We start from the raw sequence: 14,618 nt of genomic DNA on the forward strand, positions 1-14,618 counted from the left end.
CAGTATTCTTGCCTGGAGAATTCCATGGACAGTGGAGCCTGGCAGGCTACAGTCCATGGGGTCGCAAAGAGTAGGACATGACTGCGTGACTAACACTTTCACTTTCACTGAATATCACGGCAGTAATGTTTAGCCAGAAAAGCATCTGGAGTTGATCTGCTCTGACACCTTTTCTGATGGATCTAAGCTCACATTCAAGGGATTCCACCATCACCTGAAACAACATAATATTAATGAATATGTTATATCCTCTTCCCTCCCTAAGAGTCAGCTACTCCCACTTTTCTCACTGGGCTTTATTACTGTTAATGGTCCTGCCCTGAAAATTCCAATAGATTTCTGAATTCTTCACATTCAGTGACCAAATCCTATCAGCTCCTCCTTTTAATTCCTGACACTCATTTCTTCCTCACTTGGAGAACAGATGGGGGAACAATGGAAACAGTGACAGACTTTATTTTCTTGGGCTCCAAAATCACTGTGGTGGTGAATCGACTCATGAAATTAAAAGATGCTTGCTCCTTAGAAGAAAAGCTATGACAAACCTAGAAAGCATTTAAAAAGCAGAGACATCATTTTGCTGACAAAGGTCCATATAGTCAAAGCTATAGCTTTACCAGTAGTCATATACAGATGTGAGAGTTGGATCATAAAAAGACTTAGTGTGGAAGAATTGATGCTTTTGAACTGTGGTGCTGGAGAAGACTCTTGAGGGTCCCTTGAACTGCAAGGAGATCAAACTAGTCAATTCGAAAAGAAATCAACCCTGAATATTCACTGGAAGGACTGATGCTGAAGCCCCAATCCTTTGGCCACCTGATTTGAAGAGCCTACTCATTGGAAAAGACCCTGATGCTGGAAAAGACTGAAGGCAGGAGGAGAAGGGGGCGACAGAGGATGAGATGGTTAGATGGCATCACTGACTCAATGGACATGAGTTTGAGCAAACTTTGGGAGACAGTGAAGGATAGGGAAGCCTGTTGTGCTGCAGTTTATGGGGTGCCACAGAGTTGGATGCGAGTGAGCGACTGAACAATTCCTTCCTCATCTGTCTCTACTTCTGCTGCACTAATGCTCTGCATCTTAGGATTGAACTTCTAAAAAAAAAAAATCTACTGAACATGCTTACATGCTTGTCTCTTACTACATACCACCTCCACTTTGATCATGTCCTTCTTCTGCTCAAAGGCACAAAGTTGACTGTCTATGGAATAAAATCTAAACTCCTTGCCTGGCATTTCAGGTGCTGGAAGCCACTTTTCCCATCTTTCTTCCGTACTCTCCTCCATTTTTTTTGGCCATGCTGCAAAGCTTACAGGACCTTAGTTCTCTGACCAGGGATCAAACCCATGCCCTGAGCAGTGGAAGCATGGAGTCTTAACCACTCGTTCACCAGGGAAGTCCTACCCCTCCATTTTTACCCTTGCTTCACTCCTGCCAGAATCCTTACTAATATTTACACCTCTGCGAGTGTGTGCCCAGAGACTACGCTCAGCCCATTCAGTGCATCTGGCTGTCCTTCCCCTACGTGTGTCCACCAAGGGACAGGCTCCCCTTGAACATGGTACAGACATCACCACCATCATAAGGCTTGCTTTCTTTGACTGCTTTTTGGCTATATCTGTGCTTTCCTCATGAGAACCTATTTACTAAGCTAAGCCATGGGTGATAATCTCACTCGCTTTGCAGTTATTTGAGTACACATACAAGGGCCTCAAATAGTTACAGGGTCTGGAGGGCAGAAGCCTTTCTTAATTTTACATCCTATCCAGAGCCTAATATATAGGAATATTTAAACTACGCAAAAATTATATACCAAAGAAAAGAAAATTATATATCAAAGCACTCATGTTACCAACCACGGTTCTTGGCTTCCTTAATCAATAGAAATTGATCAGAAGCCAGATAAGAAATTCAGGCAAGGCTTTACGGGGGCCCCTGCTATAGCAGGGGCAGCGAGAATAAACAACAGGTTCCCTTGCTCACTCACTGCCCGAGGAGGAGCAAGTTGGTTCCTTACATGGGGTGAGTGTAGGCATGTGTCCAGGGGTTGTGCCAGAGGGGTGGCTTAGGTGGTCTGCCCACCCCTTAGGTGGTGTTGTGTGCAGAGGGCATGCGCAGTACCCTGCTCTTGCTCCAGGATCTTCAAAAGAGGCAGTTGGGTTTTTTGATCTCTTTGTATCTTTTGTCCACAATTCGCCACAACTGCACATGCATGCACTATTTATTAGTCCTATGTATTAATAGTTTCTTTGTATTTTGTTGCTTGAGGAGAAGTGTGTCCAGGTGCAAGCATCGCAGCAAAGGGTCCCAGGTTCCAGCCTGTCTCACTCAGACCGTCTCATTCCTGTGTCTCTATCTGTTGGACAGCACGTTTAACTATTCATTAGAATGACAGTCCAGCAATTAGTGAACGTTTAATCAAGAATCCAAAGGAGAGGATGTCCCTGGCGGTCCCTGGTTAAGAATCCACCTGCCAGTGCAGGGGACACAGGTTTGGCCCCTGGTCCAGGAAGATCCCAGATGCCCGGCTGGAGCAACTGAGCCTGTGCGCCACAACTATTGAACCCATGTGCCCTAGAGCCCGTGCTGCGCAGGAACAGAAGTCCCCTGCTCGTCACATCTAGAGAACGCCCTCGTGCAGCAACAAAGACCCAGCACAGCCAAAAGTAAATAAATTCATTATTTAAAGAAAAGAACCCACAGGAGGCTTCCACAATAGATGGCAAGAAAGGTATCTGAAAGCCAATCATTTTAAGCAGCACACGTTTTGAGCCCAAAATTCTATTTTCAGGAATCTATCCTAAGGAAATAGATGTGATCAAAATTTTCTATAAAAGACGAACACTGCAAAGTTATTTTTAATTTCAACAAATTGGAAACCTAAGTATTTAATAACAGCAAACAGTTAAATAAGATATGGTACAAGTATTCGTTGGACTATTATCCAGGCATAAAACATCTTCAAAATATTTTAGCATTTCAATAACAAACCCTTAATTTCAAGGAAAATACTGAGCACACAACAAAGGAAGCAATAGATACACTGTATTATATTGATAACTGTGCTACCAATGAGGTAAATTTATGACCAGTAAAAAAAATCAAAAGAAAATACCCTAAAATGTTAAAAGTCTTTATTACTAGGTAGAGCAGACATGGATTGGTCTTTATTTTAATACTATTTCTTATTTTCCACAATAAATATAGATTATTTTTCAATGGTGATATGTACTAGAAGTTTGTAGTTACCAAAATTCACTGTGGGAATGCCCTGAGTTGTTAAGAATCAAAAACAGGGCATATTTGTTAAAAGGATACAAAGCGGTCAGCTGATTACCTGGTGGCACTTAGGACATAAGATTCAGAAACTATGTTTTCTATAGTCTCTATGGGGTACAGTAAGAAGGACATATTGCCTATGAGATTAGATAATACAGTTCCAACTCCAAGTTTACTAAAAGTATCATCCATTACCTGTTGGGGAGACGGATTCTCTTGATAGCATAATTGCAGTCATCAACCTTGTTTCTAGCTTCAAAGACAACTCCAAACCCCCCACGGCCCATGCACTGAATTGGTTCAAAGTCTGTTAGATACCTAAAAAAAAAAAAGTAAATTTCTAAAAGTTTGCAATAGTTTTAAATTTTGCTTTATATAAACTAAATCTAGAAATTATCTTAATAGACTGTAAATAAATTCTTATTTAGCTTTCTTTGCTTTTCTATTTGTATAAATGAAGCAAACACATTTTAATTTTTTCCTTGGGAAATTTATAAAAAGTTAAAAAGCTTCTGCTTCATGGGGAATCACTTATTAATCATTTATTCTTACAGCAATTTTTTTCTTAATTTATTTAATTTGAGGCTAATTACTTTAGAATATTGTAGTGGTTTTTGCCATACATTACCATGAATAAGCCATGGGTATACATGTGTTCCCCAACTCCCCTCCCACCTTTCTCCCCATCCCATCCCTCAGGGTCATCCCAGTGCACCAGCCCTGAGCACCCTGTCTCATGCATCGAACCTGGACTCAAATCTGTTTCACATATAATTATATACATATTTCAATGCTACTCTCTCAAATCATCCCACCCTCGCTCTCTCCCACAGAGTCCAAAAGACTGCTCTATACATCTGTGTCTTTTTTGCTGTCTTTCATATAGGGTCATTGTTACCATCTTTCTAAATTCCATATATATGCGTTAGTATACTGTATTGATGTTTTTCTTTCTGGCTTACTTCACTCTGTATAATAGGCTCCAGTTTCATCCACCTCATTAGAACTGATTCAAATGTATTCTTTTTAATGGCTGAGTAATATTCCATTGTGTATATGTACCACAGCTTTCTTATCCATTTGTCTGCCAATGGACATCTAGGTTGCTTCCATGTCCTGGCTATTATAAACAGTGCTGTGATGAACACTGGGGTACATGTATCTCTTTCAATTCTGGTTTCCTCGGTGTGTATGCCCAGCAGTGGGATTGCTGGGTCATATGGCAGTTCTATTTCCAGTTTTTTAAGGAATCTCCACACTGTTCTCCATAGTGGCTATACTAGTTTGCATTCCCACCAACAGTGTAAGAGGGTTCCCTTTTCTCCACACCCTCTGCAGCATTTATTGTTTGTAGACTTTTTGATAGCAGCCATTCTGACTGGCGTGAGATGGCACAACACTGTGGCTTTGATTTGCATTTCTCTGATAATGAGTGATGTTGAGCATCTTTTCATGTGTGTGTTAGCCATCTGTATGTCTTCTTTGGAGAAATGTCTGTTTAATTCTTTGGCCCATTTTTTGACTGGGTTGTTTATTTTTCTGGAATTGAGATTCAGGAGCTGCTTGTATATCTTTGAGATTAATTCTTTGTCAGTTGCTTCATTTGCTATTATTTTCTCCCATTCTGAAGGCTGTCTTTTCACAGCAATTTTAAAACTCTTCTGTCCTATCCAATACTTTCCATCATCCATCAAAATAATTAATCCTTAATTCTGTAACCTTTTATCTCCTGTGGCATTCTGTATTCAAGTAGAAAATGTATTTTACTCTTATGTCAGTGCCTGTATATTTTATGGAAAAGATTTAATCAGTCCTATTATATTTAAGTAACTTTTTTTTTTTGGCTGCACCATGCAGCATGTGGGATCTTAGTTCCGCGACCAGGGATCAAATCCGTGCCCCCTGCAGTGGAAGCATGCAGTCTTAACCATGGACTGCCAAGAAAGTCCCTTAAGTACATTTTTATCCAGAAATCTCTCTAGGAACCAAAGCTATCTGAAATTTGCTGAGATGCCTCAGGAGTCAGTGTGCTCATCACCAAAGGTATTTGGACAGAAGCTAACTCACCATCTGGCACTTACAGGCAGACCTCCACTTTGTAGCCTATTTCCCCATTACTGTCTGGCCTTGCTTCTCTGCTCTGTATATTCCAGTCAGCTTGCACCAGGTTTTCTCAAACTTGAGGGCTTTTGCTTCCACTATTGGCTCCAATGGGAACTTATTTGGACTTAATAAAATTCTATTCTTCATTCATTCTGTTTATCTCACCACCTCTGTAAGGCCTTCCTAGACCCCTGTCTTAATGATCTTATAGCACTTTGCACACAGTACATGGAATATTTAAATTAAGTCTTACTATTTTGCAGTTATTTACATGCAGCTTTCTCTCTCCGCTGCCACTGAACTGTAGGGGACTTGACTACCTGGTGGCTCAAACAGTAAAGAAACTGCCTGCGATGCAGGAGACCTAATTCAATCCCTGGGTCAGGAAGGTCCCCTGGAGAAGGCAATGGCAACCCACTTCAGTATTCTTGCCTGGAGAATCCCATGGACAGAGGAGCCTAGCAGGCTACAGTCCATGGGGTCGCAAAGAGTTGGACAGGACTGAGTGACTAACAGACTTGACTGCAGGAAAGCATTCTTTTTTCTCTCTGTATTTCCATAGTCTGGTTTTACTTGGCAAATAGAAGGTCCAACAAATATCTATCGAATAATGCATGAATTAATAAATAAATGAATGCATGCATGTGTGCTGTGGAAGATATTCTTCCAGCCACGGAAGGGAGTGTTGAACTAGATTACCTTTGGTGTCCCTTATAAGGCTAAGTTTATTACTTTATGACTTGCACACTCATATTAATTTAGCAGTTGGCTCAGCTGGTTAGAGCATGGTGTTAGGAATAGAGACAATACATCCCAACCCTCCATGGGCCAATTACTGTCCAGAGAATGAAGAGTCATAATCTGTATGCCTAAAAATACATACTCAAGGTAATTCAGTACAAATCCATCTCCCCAACTGCAAAAGCCCATGAAGTTCACATCCTCCTCCTGGAGGGCCAACTGAATTATCTTCCTACATTAAAGAAAACACTAACATGAAAATAGATATATCTTTTGAAAAAGAGATATATCCATTATATATAAAATCATATCCTATACATGATTACAGACTCTATAAACCTAAGTATCACCTTGACTCAGGTCCCAACTTAGGACTTAAATTCATGACTAAATCCAGAGTTCATGCTCTTAATGATGCTTAGAACATAGTAGGCACTCAATAAACACCAGGTATTACACAGAGCTCCGGTATTTTAAAAACAACAGCATTCTCTTCATACTGAATAAAATGAAAGGAAAATTAAGTCTGATTCAATTTTAGAGTACATTATTCCAATTCTCTTCAGAACAGCCTTACAAATATATGCTTATTCATCATACCCCACTCAGCCTCCATCTCCACCTGTCACTTACTCATGATTTATGCTTTAATTAAAATGTGACCTCATGTATGACACCTTGAATCATCAGGGTCAGGATTAGTCACTTAGCTCGTGGGTTTTTTTCTTATATGTTTTATCTAGTATCACCTTCCTCCACAGATTTTAAGCTCCTCCAGGTGATAAGCCCAGTCTTTTTATTGATATTTCCCCCAAAGCCTGAGTTACTGTCCTGTACATAGTTCCTCAGCATAGATGTTGAATGAACAATGAATGGCTTGGGTAGTGAATTGCCCATGGAGCTGGTGGGCCCGTCTCCTCTCCCTCCCTGCCTGCTGGTGGTGTTGGCCACTGACATGTAAGTCAGCATCTCTATTAGCAAGGGTATTAAAGCCTTTACCACTTGCTGGTCACCCAGTACGTTTTGCTAGAACATACTGATTACAGTCAATTCTCAATTTTTGAGGATACAGTATGAATGCAGCTTAGATAAATTCACAGATGATCAAAATAACACACATTTTAGTTGTAATTATCAGTCTTTTCTGTCATAAAGCTGTTATTATCCTGGATATTAAGCAATAAGTTTCATACAGAACTTCCCCTTGTCCCCACATTACGGAAGTGCTAGGCACAATATCAAAACCAAGGGGAAATGTAGCAATAATCCATGGAATAAGAAAACCAAACCACAGCATCATTTCTAGTCCCACAAAGCATTAAAATCTGTACACCTGACAGATCTGCTAACAGATTCTCTACTTATATTTTACTTTCAAATTATTTGAATTGGCTGCTTTTTAAGTAACCAATCTCTTTTTTATGCTTTTAACAATGATCTATTCTATTGGTGTATTTCTCCCATTTTTCTGCTTTTTATTTTAGACAGAACAAGGATAAGATAAATGAGGATTAAGTAACACAGGAGATCTACATCATACTCTAATAATATAATAATTAACATTATTATTTATATCATATTTTAGTAATGTAATAATTATCAATTATTAATGTCAAGCCCAATACATGGTAAACCCTCAATAACTAAGTTATCTGAATAACAACTCAATTTGATGGCCATAATTCTTTTTTTAATTTCAATTTTACTGAGATGTAATTGACATACATGGTGGCTGTAATTCTAAACTTTTGTAACACTATGCATCTATCTATCTTTTATGCCACTTTGAATGAGTTTAAGTCATTTGAAGGATAAGTCTGTTTCAGGGCTTCCCAGGTGGCGCTAGTGGTAAAGAACTCGCCTGCCAATGAAGGAGACATAAGAGAATAGGGTTTGATCCCTGGGTCTGGAAAATCCCCTGGAGGAGGGCATGGCAACCCACTCCAGTATTCTTGCCTGGAGAATCCCAAGGACAGAGAAGCCTGATGGGCCACAGTCCACAAGGTCAAAAAGAGTTGGACATGACTGAAGCGACTTAGTACACATACATTAAAAAAAAAAAAAGTTAAACAAGATCTTAGTTTAGAGGTGGTTTCTTCTTTTTTAATTGAAATATAGTTGGCATATAATATGTAAGTTTCAGCCGCACTATATAACGATTTGGCATTTGTATACAATATAAAATGATCACCATGGTAAGTCTAGTAACCATCTGCTTCCATAGACAGTTACTGCAGTATCATTAACCATATTCCTTACACTGTCTATTATATCCCTGTGACTTACCATATAACTGGAGGTTTAGAGCACATGTCAAATGAACAACTACTCTAGTCTTCATCTATTTCGCTCACCAGTCCCACTCCTCTCCATTCTGGCAATCCATTTGTCCTCTCTATCTAGGGCTATTCCTTTCTGGATTGGAACAGTTACCAGCAAAAGCTACAGCACACACACACTTTAGCATAAGACTCTTACCGTGACACGTATCCAGAATTTTTTATGTCATTCCAGCTACTGTCATTAGCTTCTCCACTGACAGCATCATATTTATTTTCAGTTTGACACTGAGTTTCAGATTCCTTCCTTTGCTGAAGAGGTGGGGGAAAAGAAATCACTCTCAGTACAAAAGCTGAACTGAAGTTAGCTAACAATATTAGGCTGTAAAATAACATGGAAGAACAAATAATACTGAAAAAATGTATTAGAAGAACACAAAACAACAGCATTTTCTTTGTCAAAGGGAAGGGAAATGATCAGGGTGGAGCTAGGGTTGAAGAGTGAAGGAGGAGTGACAAGCACATGGAAACAAAAATATAGGCAACAGTGATTTCAGGGTGAAATTTAAGGAAATGTACCCTTTGCCCAGCACATGGGCACGTGCGCACGCACACACACACATAAAGTTTTCTAGAGTCCCAACACTCTGAAATAAATGAGATTCCAAAAAATGTCTTACTCTGTGAGGATGAGGATGGAAGAGTCTGCGTACAATGAAAGTTGTTGCTACAATACAAAACACGATGGTTCCAACTATTTCTTTCCACCAGTGTAAGAGAAGAACAGGGTCCTTCTTGCGGATGTTCTTGTAATTCGGGTTGTCAAGAAATCTGACCGTGATCTGCGTGCTCCGTTTGTTTCTTTCCCTCTTATAGTATGGCAGATAATAACCATTATCTTCAAAAAAATAAACATTAGAAGTGGGTTTCTTTAAAAAGATAAACCAATATAGTTCCACCATTAATTGCTAATAATTATCTAATTTCCTATGACTTATAACACTTTCAATTCCTTTTTTTAAAATATCATCTCTTTAGCAAATTTCCACAGCCTCATTTACCGTGCTTTTTCTTCCTTCTACACAGATATATTTTTCTTTATTCCATAACACCATACATTTTCTTTCTACTGAATAATAATAAGACTAAAAAAAAACTCTTATTCATTTTCTCATTAATAATTCAATCCTTTAAGTGGAAAATAAAATTAGTATTCAAACTTCCTTCAAGAATTTTAAACTTTCCTTTCATTTAGCCCCAAAAAAATACCAAAATACCAAATTTTAGCATGACTCGTTCTTCACAAGGAAAGGAAAACATTTCCACTGTGCTCTCTGGTTCATTTCAGGCTGTCAAAATGAGTCTGTCCTAGAAAGCAGCTTTCTTTTTAACTTCTGTTTTACACAGTATGGGCAGATTACACAATTCTCTTTTGCGTTCTATGTTGATCAATAACAGACTTTAGCACCTTGTTCTGTTTTTTTTTTTTTTTAACGAAATCAATTTAAATTCTACAATAACCTCCCAGTTCTACCATCTAGGGTAACTAACTGATGAGGAGCCTATGTTTTTGCCTAATACAGATTTGAGGATTTTTTTTTTTAATGTTCAACTGTTCAAAAGATGTTCAACTTTCATATCTGAATATACCCAGCTTTCCCGGTGGCTCAGATGGTAAAGCGTCTGCCTACAATGCGGGAGACCTGGGTTCAGTCCCTGGGTCAGGAAGATCTCCTGGAGAAGGAAATGGCAACCCACTCCAGTATTCTTCCCTGAAAAATCCCATGGACAGAGGAACCTGGTAGGCTACAGTCCATGGGGTTGCAAAGAGTTGGACACAACTGAGCGACTTTACTTTCACTTTCCTAAATAAACAGGAATGTGTTGCATGCCAAATTTCACCTATTTTTGACTTCCATGCTAATTTTCCTTGTCTTAAAACAAAATTAAAATAATCCCATTGTATAGCATTTTCACATAGCTCTTATGGGAAACATCTATTTTCACTATACAGATGGATATTACATAGACTACATTATATAAGCTGATCATTAAATAAGAGGTAATAACAAGAACTAATGCTTACTGAACATTTACTATTTGCCAGACTTGGTGCTAATTAAGACTAAGCATTATTGGATTTCCCTGGTGGAGCACTGGATAAGAATCCATCTGGCAAGTTCAGGGGACATGGGTTTAATCCCTGGTCTGGGAAGATTCCACATGCTGAGGGGTATCTAAGCCCATGTGCCACAACTGTGTTCCAGAGCCTGTTCAGTCACAACCATTGAGCCACAATTACTGAAGCCTGTATGCTTTAGGTCCCACAAGCCACAACTAATGAGCCCGGGCACCAGAACTGTTGAAGCCCTCGTGCCCTAGAGCCTGTGCCCTGCAACAAGAGAAGCCAACACAATGAGAAGCCCTTGCGTACTCATGGTGGGAAGCCCCTGCTCTGCATAACTAGAGAAAGCCCACATGCAGCAATGAAGACCCAGGGCAGCCAAAAACAAATACATTTTTTAAAATAAATAAATATAGCAGTGTGTACGTGTCAAAACAAAAAAAGACTACATTATTTCATTTAGACCTTAGAACAATTCGATAAGTAGATATATAGGATTATCATATCTTTGTTTTACAGATGAAGGAATAGAGACATAGGTAAGTTAGGTGTGTCCAATCTAGCATGTGACAAAACCCCTGCAAACAGTCTCTGGAACCTTGGCCACCATATACAACTTTTGCTTCCCAAGATATTTTATTTTTTACCCTCCAACTGATTACCCTGCATTTGAATTCTATTAATTTCAAATTAATAAACTAAAATAAATAGAAGAGTCAGACACCATTTTCAGTTCAAAGGTAATCACACTTACCATAAGGATACTGCAAGATTGAAAGCGCACCATTACTGTACTCTTCGTGAGAAAACTTATCATTACTAAGACATTTGTCAAATTCATCAGAGCCCACCAAGACAGGAGTTCTAGAAGGAGAATCTAAAAGAAAACGGTGAAATCTTCACTGTTATGATTTTAATGAAAATGTGCATGCCTCATTCATTCAAAACACAGATATTCAACCACAGTTCAGTTTAAACATGTTAGTCAAACAATGGCCCAAGATTTTTTCCCTTGAAAAGCAGTCTTGTAGAGAAGATGAATCATTTATACAAGTCATTAAAATCTGATGTGGTGTATGTGATAAAAAAACATATACAAGGTACAGAAAGACAGCCGAAGAAAATAGATGGCTTAATATTTGAATTCAATTCATTTGAGTGTCTCAAAGAATATGATGTGATAGCCAGATAATGTTTCACAAATATTCTTAACATAAATATAAACTAAATGATACCAAGGCATGGTCAGAGAATGATTAAAAATTTTTCTAACCTGTCTAGAAAAACATTTTATTAACACTGATTTCTACAGAAGCAGCTGTTGCTTCGATGAAATCATGTTGTAAATGATAATTAAAATTCATTAACTTCTGAAATACCTTCCCCATTTATTAGAAAGTACAAGCATGTGTGCTCAGTAGTGTCTTACTCTTTGCGATCCCAAGGACTATAGCCCACCAGGCTCCTCTATCCATGGGGTTCTCCAGGCAAGAATACTGGAGTGGGTAGCGATTTCCTCCTCCAGGGGATTTTCCTGACTCAGTGAGTGAACCTGTCTGCATTGGCAGGCAGGTTCTTTACCTGCTGAGCCATTAGGAGGGCCATTAGAAAGTACAGAGTATATAATAGTTGTGATCCTCGTGATACTCAAAACTAGGGCAAAGACAGTCATGATCAGGCCTCTGAACATCTTAATAACATTTATAAAAGTTCACAGTTCACTTACGAATTAGAGGTTTCCATTTGATGGTTGGCAAAGGAATAATAGCATTTTCACTATTGACAGATTCCAAGGCCTTGGGACTCGTAGGAAACTTTTCTGAAATTCTGACTGATGATTGCAGATACAGCTGGCCTCTGTACATTCCTAAATCAACCAGAACCCTGTCAATTACATTTAGAATCAAGTGCCAATGATTTTTTTTCCAAAAAGGTTCATTTTGATTTAATAAAATTAGACGAATTTCAGTTATTTATTCATGTGCTACACAGCTCTTTTCAAAGACTCATGCCTGAAGCACTCAAATTTGACCCAAAGGTTATTCAACAAAAACAGGGCAGGAAAGTTATGTACACGTTACAATGTTTCTCACTGAATAATCTTTGGTAAAAACTGGAAAACCCCTCTGGCAGGAAAACTGAAAGAAATAATTGTAATCTTAGGAAACTAATAGCTTAGATGAAGTCACCTTTTCTTTAAGAAAACCTAAACACCTATCATTCACAAGATACTAACAATTCAATTAAATACTGTCATATCATGTGTGTGACATGTTACTCTTTCAAATTCTTGCATTTCACTGAGATTGAGGGGTGGGTAGCACATTGATAGCGCTAAAAGAATTTTATGAGAATTTGGCCACAAAATTAGTTCAAATAATTAGATTTTAGGGTCTTCAAAATGTATTATATTAAAGGCTTTCAATTGCCCAGTAGCACACAAGAATTTTGTTTTAATTTTTTGGATAAGCTGTATAGATGTATCAGTTCAGTTCAGTCGCTCAGTCGTGTCCGACTCTTTGCGACCCCATGAATTGCAGCATGCCAGGCCTCCCTGTCCATCACCAACTTCCAGAGTTCACTCAGACTCACATCCATTGAGTCAGTGATGCCATCCAGCCATCTCATATAGAAAAAACTAAATATAATCTTTAAGAGGGTGCAAGTTGATAGGGATACAAATACAAATGTAAAAAGTTTTAGACTTTGAGGATACATAAGTAACATGAAACCATGCTATGTAATGGCAACACTGTTAAGCATTTTAAATAAAGGTCTCTGAGAAAAAGAATACACTATGGTAATTAGAAGTTTCAAAACTGAAAGAATGAGAAAACACTGCAGAACAGAAATCAAAGTATAAATCTTAAGGCCAGAGAATGTACTAAGAAATTAAAACTCCTATAGGCACACCTGAAGTAGGGAGAGACCATGTAGAAATAAAACCTGGATTCAACATGTACTATCTCGAGCTAAGAGACATCCACTCACCCAAGTAAACACTGTTTTCTGTGGCTCCCCGGGCAGCTTCTACAATATCTTCTTCATCTTCTAAAACTCCATCATTGGGCGCGTAACTTGTATCATCAAAAAGACTGATGGGAATGACTTTGCCATCCTTAACCAACCAGGCAGATGCAATGGGAGTACAAAACTAAACAAACAACAAAAGGAAAAGAAAATTTAAATATCTTCAAGCAGTATTTATATGTATCCCAACTCCTGAAATACCATTTAAAGACACAGATTTATTTAAAATTTTTTCATTTTCCAGCTTTTTTGTTATTGTTCAGCTTTATTGAGGTATAATTGACAAATAAAAATGTATGTACTTATGATATTGTTGTTTAGTTGCTAAGTCATGTCCAACTCTTTTGTGACCCCATGGGCTATAGCCTGCCAGGATTCTCTCTCCACGGAATTTCCCAGGCAAGAATACTGGTGGGGGTTGCCATTTCCTTCTCTAGGAAGAAGATCTTCCTAGACCCAGGATTTCTCTAGGATCTTCCCGACCCAGGGATTGAATCTGTGTCTTTTGCATGGCAGACGGGTCTATACCACTGAGCTACCTGGGAAGCCATTTATCGTATAGAGTATGATATTTTGGTACATGTACACACTGTGAAATAATTAGCACAATCAAGCTGATATAGCCATCATTTCATAGTTACTTTGTATGTGTATTGTAAGAACATTTAAGATCAACTCTTCACTTCTGTTTAATATTATAAGGATCCTCCATGCTGTTTCCCATAACATCTAGGTCAAAGAAACGCTGCTATAAGCTGTTCACCTCACCCACACTTGCTATCTTCTGTCTTTTTCATAATAGCCACATTCTAACAGAGGGCTTCCCTTGTGGCTCAGCTGGTAAAGAATCCACCTGCAATGCAGGAGACCTGGATTCAATCCCTGGGTTGGGAAGATCTCCTGGAGAAGGGAAAGGCTACCCACTCCAGTATTCTGGCCTGGAGAATTCCAAGGACTGTATAGTCCATGGGGTCACTGTATAGTATAGTCCAAGAATCAAATACAACTGAGCAACTTTCACATTCTAACCGATGTAAAATCACAAATTTCTTAGAGCA

The 14,618-nt window shown here is 38.7% G+C and overlaps 1 protein-coding gene across 1 annotated transcript in view; it reads right to left on the reverse strand.

The window, feature by feature from the left end:
* Nucleotides 1-14,618, reverse strand: part of EIF2AK3 (eukaryotic translation initiation factor 2 alpha kinase 3) — an 82,916-nt gene that overhangs the window by 19,155 nt on the left and 49,143 nt on the right. The window contains exons 6-11 of the mRNA XM_086326644.1: nt 13,522-13,684; nt 12,257-12,397; nt 11,285-11,407; nt 9,086-9,303; nt 8,605-8,717; nt 3,478-3,600 (exon numbers count right to left, since the gene is read on the reverse strand). Coding sequence (XP_086182770.1) covers nt 3,478-3,600; nt 8,605-8,717; nt 9,086-9,303; nt 11,285-11,407; nt 12,257-12,397; nt 13,522-13,684 — 881 coding nt within the window. The remainder of the gene's footprint in view (nt 1-3,477; nt 3,601-8,604; nt 8,718-9,085; nt 9,304-11,284; nt 11,408-12,256; nt 12,398-13,521; nt 13,685-14,618) is intronic.

Source organism: Bos grunniens, chromosome 11 (genome assembly GCF_055505025.1).
Source record: "Bos grunniens cultivar Pamir isolate PY7600 chromosome 11, Bosgru_T2T1.0, whole genome shotgun sequence".
Taxonomy (NCBI): Eukaryota; Metazoa; Chordata; class Mammalia; order Artiodactyla; family Bovidae; genus Bos; species Bos grunniens.